The sequence below is a fragment of the Delphinapterus leucas genome, chromosome 11 (genome assembly GCF_059928025.1).
Source record: "Delphinapterus leucas isolate spDelLeu-1000000601 "Yukka" chromosome 11, BTC_Dleu_Yukka2, whole genome shotgun sequence".
Taxonomy (NCBI): Eukaryota; Metazoa; Chordata; class Mammalia; order Artiodactyla; family Monodontidae; genus Delphinapterus; species Delphinapterus leucas.
In genome coordinates this window covers 14,734,200-14,759,352 of record NC_143139.1, presented here as the reverse complement: position 1 = coordinate 14,759,352, position 25,153 = coordinate 14,734,200, and the positions used below count along the sequence as shown (strand labels likewise).

Sequence of the window (25,153 nt, the reverse complement as noted above, 5' to 3'; positions counted from 1 at the left end):
AGGCCAGCAACAGAGGGGAAGAGTGTTCTGTAATGGGGAAGAGACAGTGCCAAAAATTGCAGAGAGAGCGCTAGTATGAAGAGGAACGAGAACAAGCACTGGATTTGGCAACTAGAAATTAGCGGGTTGCCTGACAATAATTCAGTGTGGTGAGGACAAATAAACCAAAATATAGTGAATTTAGATATGAATGAGAAGATGAGTAAGTAGAGAAACATAAAACAAAACAAGAGCAACATTAACTAAAACAGCTCTGCTCTTAGGGCTTAAATTATGAGTCACTCTACTAGATTGTATACAGAGAGAGGGAGGAAGTTGAGGGAGATACAGGCTGATGGAATCATATAACAATTTGTCTCCATGTCTGAACTCAGATCTACTTCACCCTATCCACTGCTTCCAGTCAGCAGCACAGCATGAAAAAAACAAGACTGACTTGAAGGAATCAAGTTCTATAACATATATCCCTTATCATACTGTGGTGGCAACAGTGTGGCAGTAATTGTCTATCTAATATAGATAGTCAGCAAAGTACAGACCTGAAAGAAGTTGGACAGGCATAGTACTGTACAATTCTTTCATTGCACGCAGGTGAAAATAGAAGGTTAAATGACTTGTTCACAGTCATAAAGTTTACTATTAAAGAGCTAAGACTAGACTCCAGATTTCCTAACTCTCAGCCTGACCTCTTTCCCTTGAGATCCACCCTGACTCCTTAACAACACTGGTGGCAGAACTTGCTTCTAATTTCCTTACCATCTCATAATCTTTAGGTTGAAAATTCTGCTCTAAATTTAGGTGTGTGTAATTAGAGTGGTGCTGGTTATTAAGGCTTTTAACTTTAATACCTTAGTAACTCCTATTTTATTTTGTATATTTCATCATCAAGTAAAAACATCTGAGACATTTCCCTCTATGTCTATACCATTTGAAATTATTTTGTAAAAGCAGATAATTTAACGTTTTTGCATACTGTTGAATTATTTCCATGCCCTCTCTCCTTTTTTTGTAAGATAAATTCTGTCATGGCTCCAGGTCTCTGCTTTGAAATCTATGCTGCTGTCGAATGCTCGAAACTTCGCTTCAGATTCCACTTCCAAGATCTGTGTTCCTAAAGCAGCTGTTCCCTTCATCTGAGAAGAATCAAGGCGAGTCTCATCTGATAGTCTCCCTTACATCCTCCACCCCACCGCTGCTGCTAAAGGCCCAGATACTCATAAATTCATATCCACAAAGCTCTGGCAATGGTCAGACTTGGAAGATTTTGGTTAAGCTCAGGTGGTTTGGATCTGGCAAGAAACAGTCTGATAAGAAATGCACTCATCCTCTCAAAGAAAGTAGCTATCCTGTTACGAGGAAACATCTGCTAATCAGTAAGCCATCAATGCTGAGTGTTAGGATGTTGTGCCGAGATCCACCCTGAACAAGCACTCTTTTTTATCATCATGTCCATGGATTCGAAGCGGATCTTTGGCTACTGTCTGGTGGCGGGGGGGACATCCTCCATCCTTCAGAGTGAAAGCCACATTTTTATTAGTGTTATTTTTCTTTACCGTTTTTAACATCTTGCTGTCCATTTTGCTAAGCTTTGTCCCTCACACCCCTCAACCCAAACCTGGCAATTTTACGCACCTCCGGACTGCACTAGTTCCCTCTAGTGTAGTGATCCTCACTGAAGGCAAATTTACCCCTAGAGATCATCTAACAATATTTCGAGGCATTTTTGATTGTCAGAACTGGGGAAGTGCTACTGGCACCTAGTGGGTAAAAGTCAAGGACGCTGCCAAGTATCCTACAATGCACAGGACAGTCCCCACAACAAACTTATCCTGTCTAAAATGTCAATAGTACCGAGGTTGAAAAATCCTGTTCTACAGAATGCTGCCCAGTTTTCCCGATGGAGATGGAAAGTCCATATTCCCTGCATTGCCATGTATGGGAGCGTTCATGCTTCAGGTATCTGATGAATCTTATCACTTATAATCATGAAAAAATGAGGAAAGTGAGAAAAAAATTCTCTGAGTAGAAAGGACCAAAGCCTGGAATCATTAACCACCTTTCATTCATGATTACAAACAGCAGAAAGTAGAGAGCCTTTAAGGAAAAAGAAAGGATTTTTGTTTGCAGTTTCTCCCCCACTATCCAGGTAATTGCTAGTCATTTAGGAAACACACAACAAAAGAAATTTTAAGGAAACATGACACAATGAAGAGGCAGGTGTGAATAAGGTACCAAGTTAATAATATATACTAATGACTGTTTTTAGACAAAGGAAAGAAAAATGAATACGTATAATGAGTAGATTCATGGCAACACTCCATCCCTCTCCTTCATGATTGTGTTTGATACAGAATGGCTTGAAATTGCTATTATGTAAGCTGAGAGAAAAGTGCTTTGAGAATACTGAATGCAAAATAAAAGCAATAGAGATTTTACAAATCCCAGAAGGCTGGAGAAAGAGAAGACTATTAAAATGTGTGATCCTGGAAGAAAATTGTTTCTGTAATTGACAACAAGCTACTTATTAAAGTGCTGTGTGTACTTTAATCTCATAGCCTGACACTTACCTGCAGGGTCACTGGGGATGGCTGACTTATATCCCACACTCCTGGAGCTATCAGTTCTTTGGGAGGCTCACTCTGTAATGTTGTGCTGAATAACATAGACCTGAGAATTGATTTGCTGCAAAAGACAACACATACGGACAGGCAGAAGTCACTTCAAAAGGGAAGCTATTATTATCTATAAATTTCTTTTGGAGTATAAACATAATCAACTATTTCAGTAGCTTCATTCAGTAGCTAGAAGATAAATACAATATTCCTCAAGCCTAGGTACTGATTAGTGGTTCATTTCTAATATACTGTAGGCATGGCTAAGTCCATAGACACCCACATTTATTTTCCACCTAAGAAAATTGTTTCCACAATGGTTTCTAACAGGTAGCATTTACTCTTAATTTCCAACAATGTTGATTACAAGATGGGACTAAGAATCTCAAATTTATATTCTTAGAGTTATGACTCCCTTAAATCAATAAAGATGTTAACTCTTTTTTTTTTTTTACATCTTTATTGGAGTATAATTGCTTTACAATGGTGTGTTAGTTTCTGCTTTATAACAAAGCGAATCAGTTATACATATACATATGTTCCCATATCTCTTCCCTCTTGCGTCTCCCTCCCTCCCACCTTCCCTATCCCACCCCTCCAGGCGGTCACAAAGCACTGAGCTGATATCCCTGTGCTATGCGGCTGCTTCCCACTAGCTATCTACCTTACGTTTGGTAGTGTATATATGTCCATGCCTCTCTCTCGCTTTGTCACAGCTTACCCTTCCCCCTCCCCATATCCTCAAGTCCATTCTCTAGTAGGTCTGTGTCTTTATTCCTGTCTTACCCCTAGGTTCTTCATGACATTTTTTTTTTTCTTAAGCACATTTTTTTGCTCCAGGGTGACTAAATTCCTTGGGCATCTTTAAAGATATGAGCTCTAAACTTATAGAATCAAAATAGTTGTGGGACTTCATAGAGGAAATGATTCTTTAAGCATAAATAGAAAGATTATTCATATTTTGAATATTTAAAACTATGCTGTAAATTACCATAGTAAATGAGAGTGAATACAGGAAAGACTTTAGACAGGAAGAATTCATGGATACTTTTAACAGCTTCAGTAACATCCAGATCCACAGAGGCTTATAGGAATTAAAAAACAAGCTACACCTGGCTTGTATATATGAATAAGATTATTGGTAAAATGTTCCATCATCAGTAAGAACAGTCTTCGATAAACAAACAAAATTAAAACTGTAGAACTTAAAGTCAATAAAATTAAGTTTATAAAGAACTTTAAAGTAAAGTAAGCCTCTTTGAAAATAACATAGAATTCTACCTTGCCATTTAATGGACAAATATGCAAAATATGAAGGAAAAAAATCCTACAAATAAAGTTGTTAAATCCTGAGGCTTCCTGAGGCTTGGCTTCTTTATTTTTCATATCTAAAGATATTGTTAAAAAGTATCTGCCCAAGGGATATATTTTAAACATTTATAATTTTAAACATTACTGGGCAGATATCTTTATACAACCCAAGAATATTCTTTCAGCAGAATGAATTTTGAGTCATTTTTTTCCCCTTTGTTCTATTCCCTCCTCATCTGGAGAAAGTTATTTTTGTTTTGTTTTGTTTTTTGGTATAACAATAGCAGGGAACAGTATTAGCAAGCTAAAAGTTAACTCAATAAGGTAAAGATTAGAAAATTATGACTGTGATTTTCTCTTTTACTTTTCAGAGTATATAACCTTGCCCTAAATGGTCTGAAGCATCCATCCTCTTGGGAAAAGTTCTGGCCTAGTTTCAGCCAGAATGCAAAAAGCAGGTCTAACACTAAGTTTGGAGGGCTCAGATGTTAATGTCCTCCACAGTATTTACAGAAAATTTTCCTATCCACAGTAGAATCAACAGGAGTGAGGAGGGAGGATGTGGCGTATTGGAAGGGGAATGTGACAAAAGAAAAAGCCACAACTTTCTGGCAATTTGAGATTGTGGGAAGCAGAAGACAGAGAAAGAGGGACAGAGTGAGTATGGTAGATAGAGGTATCCCAATTTCCCCCTCTTCTGCCTATAGGAAGACCCATGGGGAGGAGTGTTAGATAAGCGAGCATAGCCTAATGATGAGGGCAGAGGGGACTCCATTATGTACCTCAAGCTTCAGATCCTGGAAGAAAGTCACCTATTGAACTGCTCTTGTACCAACTTGTGGAGTGACCTTAAACTTAGGGCCATGTGACATACAGGCAAAAGGAACTCCTGTGTTTAGCTTTATTGGGTCTTCTTTGGTTTCTGTACAGAAGAGATGGAGCCTAGGCACAGCTAAAGATATCTGCGTGAGGGTGTTTTCATAAAGGGGGTCACATGGTGGGGACAAAGGGCCTCTGTAATAAGGGCATCTGATTGAACCATCTGAGTTGAGGTCAGCTGGATGTCCCATATGGGTCTATGGTGCCTGCCAGAGCCCAAGTCACCCAGGGAGTGTCAGTAAGCCCTGGTGAAGCTGGGAAAGCACCAATCACAAGCTACACAAGATATAACAAATAACCACCAGCTTAAAAATGCCTTTGATTTGGATATCTAAGTAACTCGTTCAAATAATCTGTTTCTTTTCTGATCCTTTGTATCCAGATATCCTCTTAGAAAGAGAAGGTGTCGGGAAGCTATCTGAGTGACTGAGCATTTTATCCAAAGGAGGGAGACTGCATAATTCTAAAAGGACTATTTAAATTATTGAATTGACTAATTTTTTGTAATTGATGGAAAGTTGTTTTCTTCTCATTAGTTACAGGGTAGAGCTCCTGATGAAAAGTGTGATATATTAAGTGCATTTTTCTTCACATTTAAGTTGTGTAATGAGTTATATTTATGGTCTTACTATATTTATACGTCTTGGCCATATTTCACTCTGAAAATCTGAATGACCTAAGCTGATTCCTACAAAAATGAAGGGACTCATTTCTCTCCTTTGATGGAGTCTGGATCAACAGTCACCCTGGCCTTAACCCTGAGGCATACAGGGAAGAGTGAAGTCAGAACTCTTGATTCAAGTATTTGTATGAAATGATGTATCAAGCAATAGGGCATAGAGAGAATGAACTTCTAGCTGTCCAACTGAGGTTGATATAATACATACTTTAAGGCAATTTGGGGGAAAGGATGTTTGGCACCATTCTTTGGGTTCTCTGTGTGTTGGATATTAGCTAATTTATATTAGCTAAGGGACTATATCTAAACATCTTTTTCGATATTGTAAGCATGATGGGGACTAAATTTCCATAGACTTCTGTGAATAGAAAACACGAGGATAATGAAGATGACTAGTGGAATTAAGATGTTAAAAGGATGCATCTAAGAGTGTTGATGGTCTCAACAGGAAAGAGGATGAAAATGGAAACTATTAATACCCAAGTTGGTGGGGTTCATCAGTAGTTTTTTTTTTTTATTGGAGTATAATTGCTTTACAATGTTGTCTTAGTTTCTGCTGTACAATGAAGTGAATCAGCTATATGTATACCTATATCCCCTCCCTCTTGGACCTCCCTCCCACCACCCTGCCCCCCCATCCCACCCATCTAGGTCATCACAGGGCACCGAGCTGAGTTTCCTGTGCTTACAATGCTGTGAAAAGGTTTATTAAGTCAGTTAAAATTAAGCAAACAAACAAAAACATGGAAAAGGAAAACATGCCAGAAACAGTTTCATATAGTGGAAAGCACACCAGATGTTATATCAGGACATCTGATATATATATAGTCTTCTGATATATAGTATATATATAGTCTTCTGATATATAGTCTGATATATAGTCTTCATTAACTAGCCTTAATTACCTTAAGTTCTTTGAGCTTCTTGCACAAAATCAGTGGTTTTCAAGAGTTTTATATTTGTTTTCATATGGCTTTGTGGTTGGGGGAGTAGACTTTAGAAAGGTATTGAGGAGATGGCAAATAGATTTGACTCCAGAATTTCAAATGCCACCCTGCCCCCGCCATCTAGCATGTATATAGACTGTTCGTTGATCTTATACGTGGAGATTTTGAATAAGATGTCATTAGAAAAGGACCATGCTGATAAATATAGCATTTCTATTCTTAAGGATCCTTTTAACTTCAATATTGTACCAATTCCTATGCCTAGAAAAACCAAACCAAAATCTGTGTCACCAGACGAACAGATGGGTTGGTTTACCCTCTCTGGGTCCGTGTTTCCTCAGACAATAAAAAAGTGGTTTGAATACATTAATTATTGTCATTTTTAGCTATAGGATTCTATACATCCATGGCTTGGCATTCTGGAACCAGCACTTCCAGAAGATCTCATACTGTAAAACTCTTTGGGACTCTGACTCTCATAGGTCTAACAGGTTTCATGCCCAAGAGCAGAGCCCAGGTAAGGCTGAGACAGGCAGTGAGGTTTTCACAGTGCATTCATGGAGCAGGGCATGGCACATAAGGGCAGGAAGGGAGGCAGCTTGATGTAGTAACACGTGCGGAGAGGAGAGAAGTCAGCCCTTCATTCTGGTTCTTGTTCTATTCCTAAGTAGCCCAGTGACCTCTAGCCAGCCCCTTTAACCTTCCTTCATCATAAAGATCTTCACATATAAATGAGATATTTGAATTAGTTGAGCTCTGAGGGTCTTTCTTGTACAGGATGGAAGAATGATAAGGAATTTTTATCCACAACTTGCTTCTATTATTTGATTTTAAGGATATACCTGAAATGATCATTTATAGTGGGATCAGGGTTGGCTACTCAGACAACAGTCTAAGGAATAAAATTTTATTAAGATTAAGATTTATTTAGGCCTCTTTTGAAATTCCGCAAAAGATTCTGATTTTCCTGGGCTTTAACGCATCTCAGGAGCTCTGAAAATACCGATGCATGGGCCCCTCCACAGACCAGTTAAATTAGAATCTTTGGGAACACATGGGTTTATTTTTAAATCTCCCCAGGAGATTCTATTGTTCAATAAAGGTTGAGAATCTCTGCACTGAAGGAGTTTACCACAATTTAGAAATGCTAAGTAACCACCATACTATTTGTTTTGAATTTAAGTAGGGAAGGTAGGTCATAGAAATTATTGAGGTGAGAATAACACTTTCTTACTGCAGTGTGGAGGCATTGTGAATATAGATATGGTATAAGTCCTGTCTGCAAAGGAGAGGATTATAAAACTTTCGTGGGCAAAATTTTACCTTTTTATTTTTTTTTATTTTTTTGCGGTATGTGGGCCTCTCACTGCCGTGGCCTCTCCCGTTGCGGAGCACAGGCTCCGGACGCGCAGGCTCAGCGGCCATGGCTCATGGGCCCAGCCGCTCCGCGGCATGTGGGATCTTCCCGGACTGGGGCACAAACCGGTGTCCCCTGCATCGGCAGGCGGACTCTCAACCACAGCGCCACCAGGGAAGCCCATTACCTTAGTTTTTGAAACATATTTTTTAATAGGGTTGAAGGTGAATTTGTGTGCTTGAAAATGTTTATTTTTATTTGTACACACTCTCGATGCAGTTATAACCAATACATCTGAGTTTAATCTTCATTGGTTCTTCTGAAACCCACTTCTCAAAACCACAAAGAGATAAGAAGCCTTTAATTTTGCATATTTTCAGGTTGTGTGTATCTTGGAAAAAATAGAGACATAAATGCTCATTACAGCTCCACATGGCTGGGCATGAGAAATTCAAGTTGTAATAAATGATAGATTCAATACCAAATGTTTATGGGCAGGGGTCACTCCATGAAAGAAAATGAAATTAAGTGACTTATTTGCTGTGATCTGGAAATATCTCCATCAAATAATTTGGGTCAGAATCTCTGTAACTCAAAGCAATGAGCACAGTGGGAGTTATTACATCTCCCCAAATGGCCCACATGATGGATTTCTGATGTCTTAAAAGATCTGGATTTCTTTAAGTTGGTTAGCCCAGGAGAGAGGCAGATTTTCTGATTTTCATAAGAAATAGTCTTTTGGGAATACATTTACAAATCCTTATTGAAGCTTTCTTTGAAGTAAGTTGTGTTTCTGTGATGTCTCATCATCCACAATTTTGCCACTTTCTCTTAGGAAAACCATTTAGTATCAGTCCCAGATGGCATTTCTTAAAGATGCCCATTGTCCATGATCACTCGCATATAAAATGTTTACCAGAGGTTAAGTGACAGATGACAAAACAACATGGAGGCAGTGTTTTACTATCACAACCATGTAGAAAAAAGCTTTGAAGAGTAGCTTGAAAGATAAAAATATTCTAAACTTTTTATATGTTTAACATTTTTTGATTACCTGTTATGTGAAAAGTAGTATGTTGGATGATGAGCAGGCATAAAATGGATTAAATTCTTTTTCAGTGAATAACTGGAAATGTATTCTACAAACATGCTAGATCTTACAAATACTGCAGTTGAAACTTTAAAGAAACTCACTCATGAGATGGAAGGGCACCTGCATAGCTGCTCCTAGTGAGAAAGTAATGAAAGTTTTTAGCCCACAAATCAGATTTTTGAAATATCTGCTAACAGCAGTTGGTATTCCTTTTAGGGCTGAACTGTTTCTTATAGACTTTTGAAATTTTATTTCATTCTAAATCTCCTACAGAGATTGATATTTTTCCAATTCAATTTAATAAACAAACCTGTACTGATTGCCTATTTATAAGAGGTACCATGTTAGATGATAGAAATTACAAAGAAAATACATTCCCTGTCCTCATACATGTGGAAATTGGCTATAACATGAAAACTAATAAAAGAGCAACACACACACAGCATGTCATAATTAACCTAATAAAAAATGATTTTAAAAATGTATCACAGTTGCTTTGATGATAATTTATTTATATTGACTAAATGTGGGAACTAAAAGCTGATGAATTTTCCTAACATTTTTATATTACCAAATCTTCCTAAAAGAGCAGGGGCAGAAACATCCTTTATAATAATATTAAAATAACAATATAGGTTCTATTTCTTCGAAAGTCATGTATTTTACAATTTGATTCTAAAGCAAGTCTTGCCATGGAAAAGTCACTAAGCTGTTTTATTTAAAATATTTTTTCCTTAATAACACTGAAAAATCATGTAACTGACTTTATCAAATATTCTAAGCATTAATAATTCCAAATCCTTATGGTTAAATCAACAGTTAATTTTTCAATGGCAATTAGTTCTGATAGAATATCAGAACTCCTATTTGGCTTACTTTTCTGAAAAATATCCTCTTAAAGTTGACATATATTTCTTCTTGGCAATAAAAGGTCAGTAAACTAATCACATTGAATAATTTTACTTCAGCCAGAATTTCATGACTTATATTGTTTCTAAATGACAGTACTGATCTAAATCATTTTGAATTAGTAATTCCAGAGAAACTGGCTGGTCACATAAGGAAAAGAAATTGAGATTGGTCATGCCAATACCTTTTCATGACCCAGTTGACAAGCTGAGCATGAGGCCTGTTTCTAAAGCCACTTCTACATTTTGCTTTACAGTCCCACTTTCAATAGTCATGATTTATATTGAGCTACCTCAATTTTAGAATAAAATGTCTCCTTGATTTTCTCATTATGCCAAATACAGCTCACTATCCAGTTCCAAGGAAGTTTTTATTGAGATGGAAGTTTTATTAATCACAAATGATATACTTACTGTTTTGGAAACAGCGGAAGACAAGTCCAGGCCAATAAATCCGCATTGTTCGTTGCACAGGTAATCCCAAACAGTTTTATAGTGAGCATGGATTCCCTTGGAAGTGACTTTATTTCAAGAGGAAAATTGATTCTTAAAATAAAAGAAAGAAGTAGGTTATCTACCCATTTGCAACCATGTTTTCATAAATATTTCCTTGTAATATAATGTTATGTGACAAAAATATTTTAACTATTTGAATCGAGGCATCCTCTTAAATTTTGTGTTGTATCTTGTAAAAGTAGAAATACAGCAGAAGTACATAGAGTAATGAGATTGATTACTCTATGGGGATTGCTATAATTTTGATATATGTTTATTTTTAAAAATTACAATAACTTGAGCAATTACAATTACAATTACATAATAAAAGAATGGTTAACTTTGTCTTAGGGAATGGGGGGACGGCAGGAAATAACTCATAATGGGTCTTAAAGAGTAAGTTGGTTACAATCAGATGGAGATTTGGAAAAGAATATTCCAAGAAAAGAAAAGTGCATAGACAAGGGCATATATGCATGTAGCTGAGGAGTGGTGAGCAGCTCATTGTGGCTAGAACACAGAATGTAGTCAAGGTGATCTGGAAAGTTATGGAGGATGCAATTAGAAAGACAGGTGGTTGCCAGGATGTTTAAGAACTCTGTATGCTAGGCAAAGGGATCTGAGATTTTTCCTAATGGCAAAAGGAAATGTTTAAATGAGAGAGCTAAAAGCATAGAGAGTTGTTTATAATTTTAAATGTGAACTATTCTGGGTGATAATGAGATTCCAGGAATTTGGGGGCTGATTGCTGAGATGTAACAGACAATACAATTCCTGGATATGTCAAGGTGAATCAAACTCAGACCCTGGATGGACTGTAGATATGGACAAAAAAAGTGGCTAAGGATAAACACAAGATTGTTAATAGTGGAAAAAAACTTGAATTTGGGCATTGAATCCACCAATATATATGAGACTGCCTAGAAGGTTATAAATGATACTGTAAGATTGGGAGGGGTACACCTGGGTGGTAGAAGTATCTAAGAAGAAAGGGCTTTTGACAGAAAGTTGAGAGTATGATCTGAGGTCCCTAATCATGGACAGGAAGAAGGATACAAGAGCCTCAAGAGAAGTATGGGGCTTAGGAGAGATCTATTTATGAGACAAGAAGACATTTTTCAAAAAGTTGAGATGGGGGGAATATGTTCACTAGAAGGTGAGAATGCTATGAAGAAATGGGAAAATTGGAACAGACGTTAGCATGTAGGGGAAGATTAATGGGAACTGATTCACCAAGGAATGGGAAGAAGTAAAAGGAAAGTGACTGGAAGAGCAAATGGGCAGTTTGTATTGGATGATATCTCATGCCGTTAGGTGTGAGGAGTATGAACAGAATCCACTGGCCTTGTAATTCCCAGTTGAACTTTGAAGTCAACTTGTTTTAGCAGTGGGTGATTATTAGAGGACTGATTGTGACCAAAGTCTATTATCCAGTTGGAAAGTGCTTACTGAGGTTGGTCCAGGTGAGGCCTCAGGTAGTATCGAGTGTCTTCTCACACAAGAAGTTGGCTGTCTAATCTGGATATGGGGAGCAGTCCTTACTCAGTGTGTAAAATAAGAGTTTGGTGACCTCCTTTTGTGTGTGGCTAGGCAGCATTCAGCCTTAGGAATGAGGAGGAGTTAATTCAGCCCAGTGATCATAACTGATTTTGAGGAAGTACACATCTCTCCCCTCAACATGCTGTTCTCTGAGATGGAGAGGTCCAGACCCAGGTGGCAGTAAGACATCTAACAAAAGGAAAGACAGAAGGGCTATTTTAGAGTTTGAATGGATAACTAATATTTGACTAACAGCATATTAGTGGAATAGGACAATGAAGAATTAAAGATGAATTCCAGGCTTCCAGATTATGTTGTAGTGGATTACCTTTAACAGATAGAAAACACAGAGGAGGAGCATGGGGTAGGGGATATATGTGCGGTTTAGGGCATGATGTCATTGAGTTAATAACAACTCAGAGATGTCAATATGTAAGCTATGAGTGGAGAAGATGAATCAGAGGCTTGGATTTGCATATATGTGCATTCAAGTATTGGCCCCAGGACTAAACAGATGTTCTTCTTTGAGTGACGAATTTAACCTTTCTAAGCCTTGTTTTTCTTATCCATAAATGGAACGAATATTACATAACACAGTATGTGGCAAATGGCAGGTTGTATATCAGCCTTATATTCAGTATTCTATCAACAATGTAAAAACTTATATTAGCCATTGTAGACAGATAAAATATACTTCTAGTTAAAAGTAAGGAAGGGAAATAACGACTAGAGTAAAAAAAATTATTTTACAAGATTAGTGAAATTTAGACTATTGAAAATTAAGTTATTACACATTTAGACATCTAAAGCTAAAAGTCTCTTTTCTTTCATATTCCTTCATGGTCATAATATTCATTCAGTGTAATGTGAACATATTTCTCAGCTTACAAGAAGCTCTGAAACTCAACATAAAATGTTGATGATTCTGTGGAATGCACAGTAATTTCTTGAATATTCTCTCTTTTACCTGTAATTGACTTGCTATTCAGTTTTCATATTGCTGTGGTAGGATGGAAACTATAATTTTACTTTATTTCTCACATAATCTGGAAAGTTCTTTCTTCCATTGAGTCTGGCTTCTTCATGTATAACTTCACTTATTAGTGAGCTTTTCATATCAAGAATGACAAAAAATTCGATAAGTTACAGTGGATAGTTACTTCCAATCTCCATTCTGTCATTTTTATTAATAAAGATAAATTCTTCTAGGGTAAGAATATATGCTTTACAAATAGTTATTTATTCATTTCTTGAATAGCTATGGATTTTTGAAGCCAGAATAATCTCAGAGTCACGGAGAAATCTTTTTTTATTAACTTCTACATGGCTGTTGAAAAATCAAAGGAATGAACTTTTACATAAAACAAGGAAGAAAAATACTTTAAGAGACAATTCAATAAGTGAAGTCAGATTGCTTCTTTATATCCAAGCTGTTGGCACAGACCTCAAGTTTTAACCATACGTTTGCCTTACTCTGCTGTTTAAAAATGAGTAAGCACTAAAATTTTTCTTAAACATTCTTTTCTTCTATATGAGACAGCTTTTCTAAAATCAGAATAAGTTTTTGATAGTGAAAATGGAAGATTTAAAAAGTCACATTGTGACTTATTGTTAATAAGAACTCCCTTATTAACACTAATATAAAATAACAGACCATTGTAAGGACTTTGACTTTTATCTGAGTGAAAAAGGGAGCCATTGTAGGATTATAAAACAGAAGAATGATGTGGCCTGACTTACATTTTAAAAGAGGTTACTTTAACTGCTGTGTGAGAAGGATTCTAAAGGTGCAAGAGAAGTAGGGTGACTATTTCAAGGCTACTGTAGGAATACAGGGTAGATATGATGGTGGCCTAGACCAGTGAAAGTGATGAGAAGTAATGTTCTGGAAATATTTTGAGGAGAGAGACAGTAGGATTCCTGGACATCGTGTTCTGAGAGAAGGAAATTTAGGCTAAGGATCTGACCTCAACAACCGATACTGGAAATGATCATCCAGAGTGGCCACCCATGGGTGGAACAAGTTTGGAGTGTAAGATCAAGAGTTTAGTTTTAGACATGTTGAGTGAGTACGTGTGAAGTTTGTGACTGATGCCTGTGTTGGTGAAATTAATTTGGAAGTTGTTGGCATATAGATGGCATTTAAAGCTATGTGACTATAAGAGAAAACTAAGGAGTAAAGACAGATACAACAGAAGAGGCTTTAGGGTTAAGACTATGATCAGTCTGGGAGAAGAAAAGAATATGGAAAAGGAATGCCCAGCGAGGGAGGAGAAAAGCTTAAAGAATGTGGGAGCCAGCTCCTACCAGATCATGTAAGATGAAGACTGAGAAACAAATATCAGATTTAGCTTTGCAGGTCATGAGTGACTCTAACGGTCAATTTCAGTGGAGCAGAGATGATGAAAGCCTGACTGGAGAATGCATGAGAGCAGAGGAAAAAAATGGAAGAATGTGAATACAGACGACTCCTCGGAAGGGTTTTGCTGCAAAGTAGAGGGAAAAAATGTCATGGCTGCTGTTGAAAAAAAGAAGTAGAGTTTTGTTTTTTTTTTAATTTCAGATGTGAGAACTATTTGTAGAATATAAATACTCAGCCCAAGATCTTATATGTTGTAAGAAACAGTATGAAAATCACAGTAAAAACCTCAGCTTTGGAGTCAGAGTGGGTCTGAGCACTAGTTCTGTCACTTACTGGTTGTGGGACCTGGGGCAAGTTAATTAAGCTTCATAAACATTAATATTCTGATCTGTAAAATGGAGACGACAGTATCTGTTCTGGATTTTTGTTATTAAGTTTAGATGAGATAATATATTTGGGGGGTATACTCTGATGACTGAAATACAACAGCAGTCAAAATCTATGTAACATATTATTGTTAAACGAAGTTTCTGTCCTTAAGTTTACAGTCTAGTAATAAAATGTATGATCATCTGTAGAGTAATGGGTACATGTTAATAAAATATATAAAGAATGCTACAGGCCAAGCACCTAGAAAAATGGTAAATAAATATTTTTAATGGAAATAAAATGAAAAGAACTCTGGGTTAAAGTAACTAACTCTTGAGGGAATCAAAGAAACTCTCGAATGCTCAACATCATTAATCATTAGAGAAATGCAAATCAAAACTACAATGAGATATCATCTCACACCAGTCAGAATGGCCATCATCAAAAAATCTAGAAACAATAAATGCTGGAGAGGGTGTGGAGAAAAGGGAACACTCTTGCACTGCTGATGGGAATGTTAATTGGTACAGCCACTATGGAGAACAGTATGGAGGTTCCTTAAAAAACTACAAATAGAACTACCATATGACCCAGCAATCCCACTACTGGGCATATACCCTGAGAAAACCAAAATTCAAAAAGAGTCATGTACCAAAATGTTCATTGCAGCTCTATTTACAATAGCCTGGAGATGGAAACAACCTAAGTGCCCATCATCGGATGAATGGATAAAGGAGATGTGGCACATATATACAATGGAATATTACTCAGCCATAAAAAGAAACGAAATTGAGCTATTTGTAATGAGGTGGATAGACCTAGAGTCTGTCATACAGAGTGAAGTAAGTCAGAAACAGAAAGACAAATACTGTATGCTAACACATATATATATGGAATTTAAGAAAAAAAAATGTCATGAAGAACCTAGGGGTAAGACAGGAATAAAGACACAGACCTACTGAAGAACTGACTTGAGGATACGGGGAGGGGGAAGGGTGAGCTGTGACAAAGCGAGAGAGAGGCATGGGCATATATACACTACCAAACGTAAGGTAGATAGCTAGTGGGAAGCAGCCACATAGCACAGGGATATCAGCTCGGTGCTTTGTGACCGCCTGGAGGGGTGGGATAGGGAAGGTGGGAGGGAGGGAGACGCAAGATGGAAGAGATATGGGAACATATGTATATGTATAACTGATTCACTTTGTTGTAAAGCAGAAACTAACACACCATTGTAAAGCAATTATACCCCAATAAAGATGTTAAAAAAAAAAAAAAGAAACTCTCACAGGAATGATAACAATCATGCGCTCTCTTTTTTTAATTTATTTTTAAAATTTTTTACTTATATTTTATATTTATTTTTTTAACATCTTTATTGGAGTATAATTGCTTTACAATGGTGTGTTAGTTTCTGCTTTATAACAAAGTGAATCAGCTATACATATACATATGTCCCCATATCTCCTCCCTCTTGGAGATCAGCTCAGTGCTTTGTGACCACCTAGAGGGGTGGGATAGGGAGGATGGAAGAGAAACACTCATGTACTCTTGAAGGAAGAGAAGAAAAGTATACCAATGAAGTTATTCCAACAACACTAATGATTTTTCATTTATTTTGAGATTTTTTTCTTTGACTTTAGAATTAGTAGATTTTCCCCTTGAATTGTTTAAATAATAGCACATATCTGTCAGTAGAAAATGAATCTGACTTTTTGAAACAACCAGGAATGTTTTAATTAAGTCAGAAGAATAATTCTAATAATTGAGCTGGTTAATGCATTTTTGAGGAATCACTTATTATACAAAATTCATTCACTTTCCAAGCTACAGTTCCTGGACTCTTACTGTGTCTGGTGCTGCTTTATCTGCTAGGGATAAAATTTTTAAATTTGAAAATAAAAATCTTTGTATCCTTTAGCAGAAGCAAACAGAAATGTAAACAAACACATTCAGTAAGAGACCATAAGACAGTACTTTGAGGTTCAGACCAAATGAAAACAGAAAAGGTGGCCAATTTTTACAGAATGATACAGGAAAGGGTTTATAGAGAAGGTGGAGGAGTGTTCTGGAAGATAATTAGGAGTTCCCAAAGTAGGCAGTGGAGACACTGTTCTCCTGACAGATGGATGACCTCTAGCAGAGGCGTGATTTCTCAGTTCATAGGGTAAGTAGATCAGACGCAGAAGAGTGGCTGGCTGGGTGCATGGGCAGAGAGTGGGGCTAACTCCAGAGATGAAAGTGCAGAGATAGGCAGGGACCAAACCACAGAGGGCCTTGTGTGCTATGCTAAATTACCTGTATTTTACCTTATAGGAATTGGGGAGCCACTAAAGAATTTTACAAACAGAAATGATTCTGTGCAATGGAAGGGGATTTTGTAATTGAAGGTCAGGTTTTCAAGAAGAGATAAAGGTTGTCACAGTCCTAGAAGGAGGAGGATTTGCTTTGGAGTACGTAAGAATTGAGGAACACATGTTATGCCTCAGGACTCAGTCTCCATCGATTGTGGTAACACTAAGAGTGGGATAGATGGTACTATTCTAACACCATCTTCAGAGTCCCAGAAGTTTTGGCTCATATATATCAATAGGACAGTACAATATTGGGAGTCAAATTATCTCCTAAGAAAGCCTGACCTTCTGAAATGGCTGATGGATAGTAGGCTGGGGAGTTTGCTTCTACTTGTGGTGGGAAGAAAATTGGCTCTCAGCGGATCAGTGGAGACCCCAGAGAAAGGACAGCAGAGCAGTGTCATGGGAATAGCAAGGAAAAGCAATGGTAACCATATAAAAACCATAGATGGAGCCTAGGAGGCCCCTGAGATTCTGAGTAAAGCAAAGGCTTGAGGTGGGAGGCAGAGAAGAAGAGGAAGGCATGGATAGTGCCAAGAAGGTACTCTTCCTTCTTCATTTAATAAATCTCTATAAAATTATGAAGTAGGAGTTGCTTACCCCAAATTAGGTGACAGTTTACACAATGCATAGATAATTACTGTTCAAAAACTTGATTGTTTAAAGAAATTTATAACTGGCTTTTGGGGAAAAATGGAGACTACATATGTTATTAGGTGATTTCTTTCTTCTTTGTTATATCTGGAATCTACCTCCCTCTAACTCCAAGTAGAGGGTATTCCTTTTATCCACAGTCTGTGAATGATTAATAATTCTCCCTTTCCCAATTTCCCTCTTTGAGCAGTTCAACACACATAGATTGGACACTTATCTAGATTTTTAAATGGACCTTTAATCTGCTGAATTGAAATCAGTTATCTATTATACCTAGCATATTTATCACATCACTGAATCAAATCAACTGACAATATTTTTAAAAAATCATACCCTTCACTTAAGAAAAGGGTAAAAAAAAACCCTGATCTTTATTAGACAAATGATCCTGCCAGAATAAAGATTAAACTTACGTTTCATTCCAGTTGACCAAGAAAAAAAACAATTTTTTGACTGGAATATTTCTGCAGTTTCTCACTTGGCACAGTTTCTTTCCAGCATATGTAAGCCAACAGGAAAAAGAAAATGCTTTATACCTAAAAAGAAACAACATTGATTCAATAAGCTGAATGCTATAAAGGAACCAGTTTTCTATATGGGTCAATTATTTTTATAGTTAAAAGTCAAATGAAATGATAAAGTGCTATTTGCTTGTATAGAGTGTACTTTAAAAATTACTAAGAATTTATGTTTGGTGACTTCAGCAAGATTGCAGAATAAGAAGCCCTAGACCCTCCTTCCCCCCTGGAGACACCAATTCAATTTCCTTTGCGAGAAATCCAGAAACATGTTAAAAGGCTCTTGCACCACAGGCAAGTGCAAAACCGGCCACATAAAAATCAGCAGGAAAATTCATGGCACTCATTTTGCAGAGCTCCTCCTCACAGTAGTGTTGTGGGATCAGGAGGAAACTCCCAACTCCCAGCTTCTCCCTTGGCTGGGAAAGAGAAGACTAGAACATATGCCTAACATTCAGACTTTTTAGGGGTCTATCCAAGGGACTGGTTTCTCTCTTGCTGAATCTAAGTGCAGAATAGGAATGGGCGCCAGTTTGGAGGACTCTGAGAACAAAGGCAATGGTTTGAACTAGCACAAACTCACTCACCACTTCCCCCCAGCTCAGTGCAAAATGAATAGGAGAAAACCCCCAACTCCCAGCTTCTCCCTTGGGAAAGATTTGGATTGTGATTCCAATGTTGCAGCTTTTTTGGGGGGTGCTGCCTGAGGGACTGCTTTCTGTCTCAGAATGCTGACAGGGTATGATATACTCTAAATGCCTGGGGACCATGGATTTAGGAGAGCAAAGAAGAGCTGGGAGGCTTGCTGCCACTCCAGAGGATATGCGGGGCAACAGACAGAGGTTGATGCAGCTTGATGGTCTCTGCATTGGCAGGAAGAGAGGGGAGCAGGGAAAGTGTAGTGTGCATCACAGAAGCCCAGGGAATATGCATCTACAGAAAATATTTGAAAAGCCCCCCAAATCTCTAGCTGGACTGATTGGTAACATTCTTCCCCTATATGAAACCACTCCATAAAGACTGGGAGAGGTAGCTGTTTTTTTCAAATGCTCAAATCCCAATACAAAGTAAAACAAGGTATATGAAGAAAGAGGAAAACATGGCCCAAGCAAAGGAACAAAATAAATCTCCAGAAACTAATCTTAAAGAAATGGAAGTATATGAACTACCTGACAAAGAATTTTATATATAACAAAATGAGAACATCAAGAAAGAGATATACATATTAAAAAGAACCACACAGAAATTTTAGAGCTGAAGAATACAATAACTGAATTGAAAAAAAATCAGTAGAGAGGTTCAAGGGCAGACTTGATTAAGCAGAAGAAAAAAATCAGTGAGCTCAAAGATAGGTATTTGAAATTATTCAGTTAGGGAAACAAAAAGAAAAAAAATGAAGAAGAGGGAAGAAAGTCTAAGGGACTTATGGGACACACAGGACAAATATACACATTATATGAGTCCCAGGAGGAAACAACTGAAAGAGGCAGAAAGCTGATATGAAAAAATAATGGCTGAAAACTTGTAAATTGTCAGTAAGGAAATGGACACTCAGTTTCAAGAAGCCCAACAGACCAAACTAGGATGAGCCCAAAGAAGACCACACTAAAACGCATTAAAATCAAACATCAAAAGTCAAAGACAGAGAGAGAATTTTGAAAGCAGCAAGAGAAAAGTGATCTGCCACACAAAAGAGATCTCATCAGTTTTTCAGCAGATTTCTCAGCAGAAACCTTAAAGGCCAGATGGAGTGGAAATGATATAATCAAAGTTCTGAAAGAAAAAAATATAATTATATCTGGCAAAGCAGTCCTTCAAAAATGAAGGAAAAATAAATACTTCCTCAGGTAAAAAGCTGAGGGAGTTCATCACCACTAGACCTGACTTACATGAAATGCTAAAGGGAGTCCTTCAAGTTGAAATGAAAAGATGCTAGACAGCAACACGAAAGCATATGAAAGTATAAAAGCTTACTGGTAAAGAAAAATATACAGACAAATACAGAATACTGTAAGACTGTAATGGTGGTACATGAACAAGTTTTAACTCTGGATAGACTATAATGGACAAAGTATGGAAAAACTTTAATAATAAAAATATATAAAATATAAGAAGATGCCATTTGTGATATCAGTAACATAAAGTGTGGTGAGGGGAGAAGAAAAGAGTAGAGTTTTTGTATCTGATTGAAGTTCTTATCAGCTTAAAACAGTGTTTTAAATATAAGATGTTTTATGTGAGGCCCATCGTCACCACAAAGAAAACACCTACCAATAAAAGAGAAACAAAAGAAAATAAGAAAGGAATTGAAGTATGCCGTTACAAAAACTCAAAAGAACACAAAGGGAAATGGCAAGAGAGGAAAAGAGGGACAAAAATGCTACAAGATAGAAAACAATGAAAAAATGAAAATAGAAAGTCCTTCCCTATCATTAATTACATTAAATATACATTAAATTCTATAATCAGAAGACATAGCATAACTGAATGAATTAGAAAACAAGATCCAACCATACGCTGTCTACAAGAGATGTACTTTAGATTTAAGGACATCCCTGAAAATGAAAGGACAGAAAAAGATATTCTATGTAAATGGTAATTAAAAGAGAGCAGCAGTGGCCATACTTATATAAGACAAAATAGACTTTAAGTTAAAACTGTCACAACTGACAAGGACATTATATAATGATAAAGGGGTCAACTCATCAAGAGGATACAACAGTTGTAAATATACATGCACCCCAAATTGAAGCAAATATATTAAGCAAACATTGACAGAATGAAAAGGAGAAATAGACAACAACACAATAATAACAGAAGATCTCAATATTGGTTATAATGAATAGAACAAACAGACAGAAGCCCAATAAAGAAACAGAGGGTTTGAATAATACTATAGCCCAAATGAACCTAACAAATATTTATACAACAGTCCACCCAAGCTTAGGGCAATACACATTCTTCTCAAGTGCACATGGATCACAAAATAGGTCACAAAACAAGTCTTAACAAATGTGAGAAAATTGAAATCATGCCAAGTATATTTTCTGAACAAATAAAATAAAATAAAAGTAGAAATCAGTAGCAGAAATAAAATTGGAAAATTCTCAATGGGAATTAACACTTTTTAGTTTCTCTTTTTTATTTTATTGAAATATAGTTGTACAATATTATGTTAGTTACAGGTGTAATATATAATGATCTGATATTTGCATACATTATGAAATGATGACCATGATAAGTTGAGTAACCATCTGTATGGGTAAAAAGGTTATTACAATGTTATTGATCATATTCCTCATGCTGTATATTACATCTCAGTGACTTATTTATTATATAATTGGAGGCTTATGCCACTGAACCCCCTCACCTATTTCACCCCCATCCCCACCCCTCCCTTCTGGCAACCACTTGTTCTCTGAGAGTCTGTTTTCATTTTGTTTTGTTTTGTTTTTTAGATTCCACATAAGTGAGATGAATAAGTAAATGAATATTTTTGAACAACTAATGGGTCAAACAGAAATCAAAAAGGAAACTAGAAAATATCTTGAGACATGAAAATGAACACACACCATACCAAAACTTAGGAGATATAGCAAAAGCAGTACTAAAAAAAGAAGTTTAAAGCAATAAATGCCTACATTAAAAGAAGAAAGATCAAATCAAAACTACAATGAGGTATCACCTCACACCAATCAGAATGGCCATCACCAAAAAATCTACAAACAATAAGTGCTGGAGAGGGTGTGGAGAAAAGGGAATATTGTTGGGAATGTAAATTGGCACAGCCACTATGGAGAACAGTATGGAAGTTCCTTAAAAAATTAAAAATAGAGCTACCATATTATCCTGCAATCCCACTCCTGGGCATATATCCAGACAAAACCATAATTTGAAAAGATACATGCACCCCAATGTTCACTGCAGCACTATTTACAACAGCCAGGACATGGAAGCAACCTAAATGTCCATTGACAGATGAATGGATAAAGAAGATGTGGTACATATATACAATGAATATTACTCAGCCATAAAAAAGAACGAAATAATGCCATTTGCAGCAACATGGATGGATTTAGAGATTATCATACTGAGTGAAGTAAGTCAGACAGAGAAAGACAAATATCATATGATATCGCTTATATGTGGAATCTAAAAAAATGGTACAAATGAACTTATTTACAAAACAGAAATAGAGTCACAGATGTAGAAAACAAACTTATGGTTACCAGGGGGGAAAGCTTGGCGGGGGAGGGATAAGTTGGGAGATTGAGATTGGCATATACACTCTACTATATATAAAATAGATAACTAATAAGGACCTAGTGTATAGCACAGGGAACTCTTGTCAATACTCTGTAATGACCTATATGGGAAAATAATCTAAAAAAGAGTGGATATATGTATGATTCATTCACTTTGCTGTAGAGCAGAAACTAACAAACCATTGTAAATCAACTATACTTCAATAAAAATTTTTTAAAAAAAGAAAATTTTTAAAAAAATTTAAAAAGAATTAAAAATTAAAAAAAAAGATCACAATAATCTAAATTTACACTCAAAGAACTAGAAAAAGAAGAACAAACTCAGCCCAAATCTAAAAGAAAGAAAATAATAAAGATTATGTGAAATAAAAAAAACAGAGAATAGAAAAAATAAACAGAACTAAATTTCCCACCATATATAAATACTGAATACATGCTCTATGCATATAGCTTTATCTGTATTTATCTGGCTACATAGTTTTTCCATGTGAATTAAAATTAATAAGGATATAGTAATGATTTAAAAATTATGAGAACATTCATTAGAGTGGCAATTTGTTAGATTATACATCAGCCTCTTAAAATTCTTCATAAAATTAAGAAAAAGCATAAGACAATTTTCCCATGGGTTTTAAAGAAATGCATATGTGAGACAGAGAGATGATAGAGTTTTGGTTTTTTTACATATGAAGGTAAAATTTCCTTTATAATTAACTCTATAAATATTCGTACAGTTGTTATTTGCAAAAATACACTCCAAGATAAAAATTATTTCTTTTTTCTAAAATTGTTTCTTTTAGCCTTTCTTTGAGATGCTAAATGCAGTGGGTACAATAAATCCATTAGAAAATTACTATTCTCTTATCAACTTTAATTGATTTAATCAGTATTTTCTTATAGATTTAATCCATAAGGAATTTTAAAAAATTATTATAATTTTACTCTAATTATGTTATTCAAGAAAATACTATATAACAGAGTCAACCTAAAATCTGGCAATGTTCCATGCATAAATGTGGTTAATTTCTATTGTAACTCAAATAACTCTTGGCTAATTCCCACTTTATCAATGTACTAATCTCACAAAATATTTACTGCTCACAACTTGATAGGGATCAAAGTGACTTTTTTTCTATTTTTAAATACTCCCCATCACCCTGTATGTGTGTGTGCTATCTTGCTCTGTGTTAATTGGCATTAGTCATTTAAACTCAAACATAAAAAATGAAAAATTTAGGGCAATCACTAAGTAGGATGAGCATTTTCTGTTTCCATAATGATACATGGACAACATGCAGTTATTTTTAATATGGAGAATGGGAGAAGACTTGAGGGAAAAGGAATGTGCACTGGAAATAAAGTTGTAAATGATTTTAAGAATATGGATAAATCCATGCTGATTAAATTTCAAAATAAAATATTTGCTCCTGCAAATAAGGACAAGGCAAATTATACTCAATTAGAAGCTACACAAAATTAATTAACCCTTTTGCAAAAAACTCATCATTACTTACCTGTGCACCCAGGTCTCTGGAATATTGTGGGCTGCATACACTGTGAAGCTAAGGTGGGAATGGAGCCCCAGATTTATGCAGGAAACACTATGCACAGGTGCATTTAGAGGCTGGAAATCTGCATAAAAGCTGCTGCAATAGATATCAATTAGGTGGTAGACGGAGGTAGATAGTTCAGTTGTCACTCTTTCTATCAAACCTAGGTGGGGAAAGGGATAGAAGTCAGGTCATCTGTGAAGGGCAATATTTATCATAAAACCATCTGTTACAGCTTTGAAAATTTTTATAACAAAATTTATTTTAAATGACCCTCTACCAACTGAAGCCAATTAGCCATCTGTGCCTCTGTATGCAGCCTGGGTTAGCTGCTAGTAGTATAGATAGTTAATAAGCTTTCATACCTTTAGTTGCAGAAATTTGGGAAGCACAACCTTTAATCACAAATCAGAGTTTTGGGTTATTAATTTGGCATTCTGATCAACTGTAATTTGCAATATTTTTGTTTTAGATTATTATTTTTTAGAATTAATTTTCAGACAAGGTACATGTTATCTACCTGGCTTATAAGTACTTTAAACAAACTCCATCTAAAAAATTAATCATAATAAGTTTGATTATGCTATGATGTTTGCCATTAACTGAACACTAATCATATACATTGTGCTGCTATAAAAAGAGAATGGTATTAGTACATGGCTGGGATCTGAAATAAGTTTAAAGTGAAAGATTTATGATATTTACTACATTTCTTCAAAATCAATGCCTTACTTGAGTTTTACCATTAGTTATTTAAAGGGAGTCTATTGATTATTCCCAGAAGTGACTTGTCATGAAGGAAAAAAAAAATGAATAAAATTGTTTAAGTACAGAGGCCAGGAGTTTCCAAGCGTCTGCTAAATGAAGGCATGCCAATTTACTGTAGAGCACATGAAAAGTGTCCCTTAATCATCGAATTTAAGGTAAATTTTTCTGAGAATGGTGTTCTCTCTCCCAATAGACGCTTTGCTGGAAAAACTCCTCTCTGAGGGGAAGGAAGCAGAAGAGGCTGATGAAATGGACCAGGCAGAACTGGTGGACTCTGATCCAAAGCAGGAAAGATGGCGCCATGACAATGGAGAAGGTTATGAGGATGACGAACGTCATCCTGGGGTAGGATTCACTATCAGACTCTTAATGGGGCCAGTGAATAACACTCACTGCTGGTATTTTGTATGCAGTAGTGAATGAGTGAAGGCCGATAATCATAATAATGCTCATGACTTGAAATTATTTTTAATATTCAACTATAATGTTTTAG

At 36.2% G+C, this 25,153-nt stretch overlaps 1 protein-coding gene across 6 annotated transcripts in view; it reads right to left on the bottom strand.

Moving 5' to 3' along the window:
* Nucleotides 1–25,153, bottom strand: part of PIK3C2G (phosphatidylinositol-4-phosphate 3-kinase catalytic subunit type 2 gamma) — a 385,825-nt gene that overhangs the window by 269,296 nt on the left and 91,376 nt on the right. For 5 of the 6 annotated variants that reach the window (XM_089920361.1, XM_089920358.1, XM_089920360.1 and 2 more), the window contains 5 exons: nucleotides 23,857–24,055; nucleotides 17,973–18,095; nucleotides 10,201–10,332; nucleotides 8,980–9,012; nucleotides 2,568–2,682 (listed from right to left, as the gene is read on the bottom strand). In XM_089920361.1, coding sequence (XP_089776487.1) covers nucleotides 2,568–2,682; nucleotides 8,980–9,012; nucleotides 10,201–10,332; nucleotides 17,973–18,095; nucleotides 23,857–24,055 — 602 coding nt within the window. The remainder of the gene's footprint in view (nucleotides 1–2,567; nucleotides 2,683–8,979; nucleotides 9,013–10,200; nucleotides 10,333–17,972; nucleotides 18,096–23,856; nucleotides 24,056–25,153) is intronic. The other variant, XM_022577693.2, reaches the window with a different exon arrangement.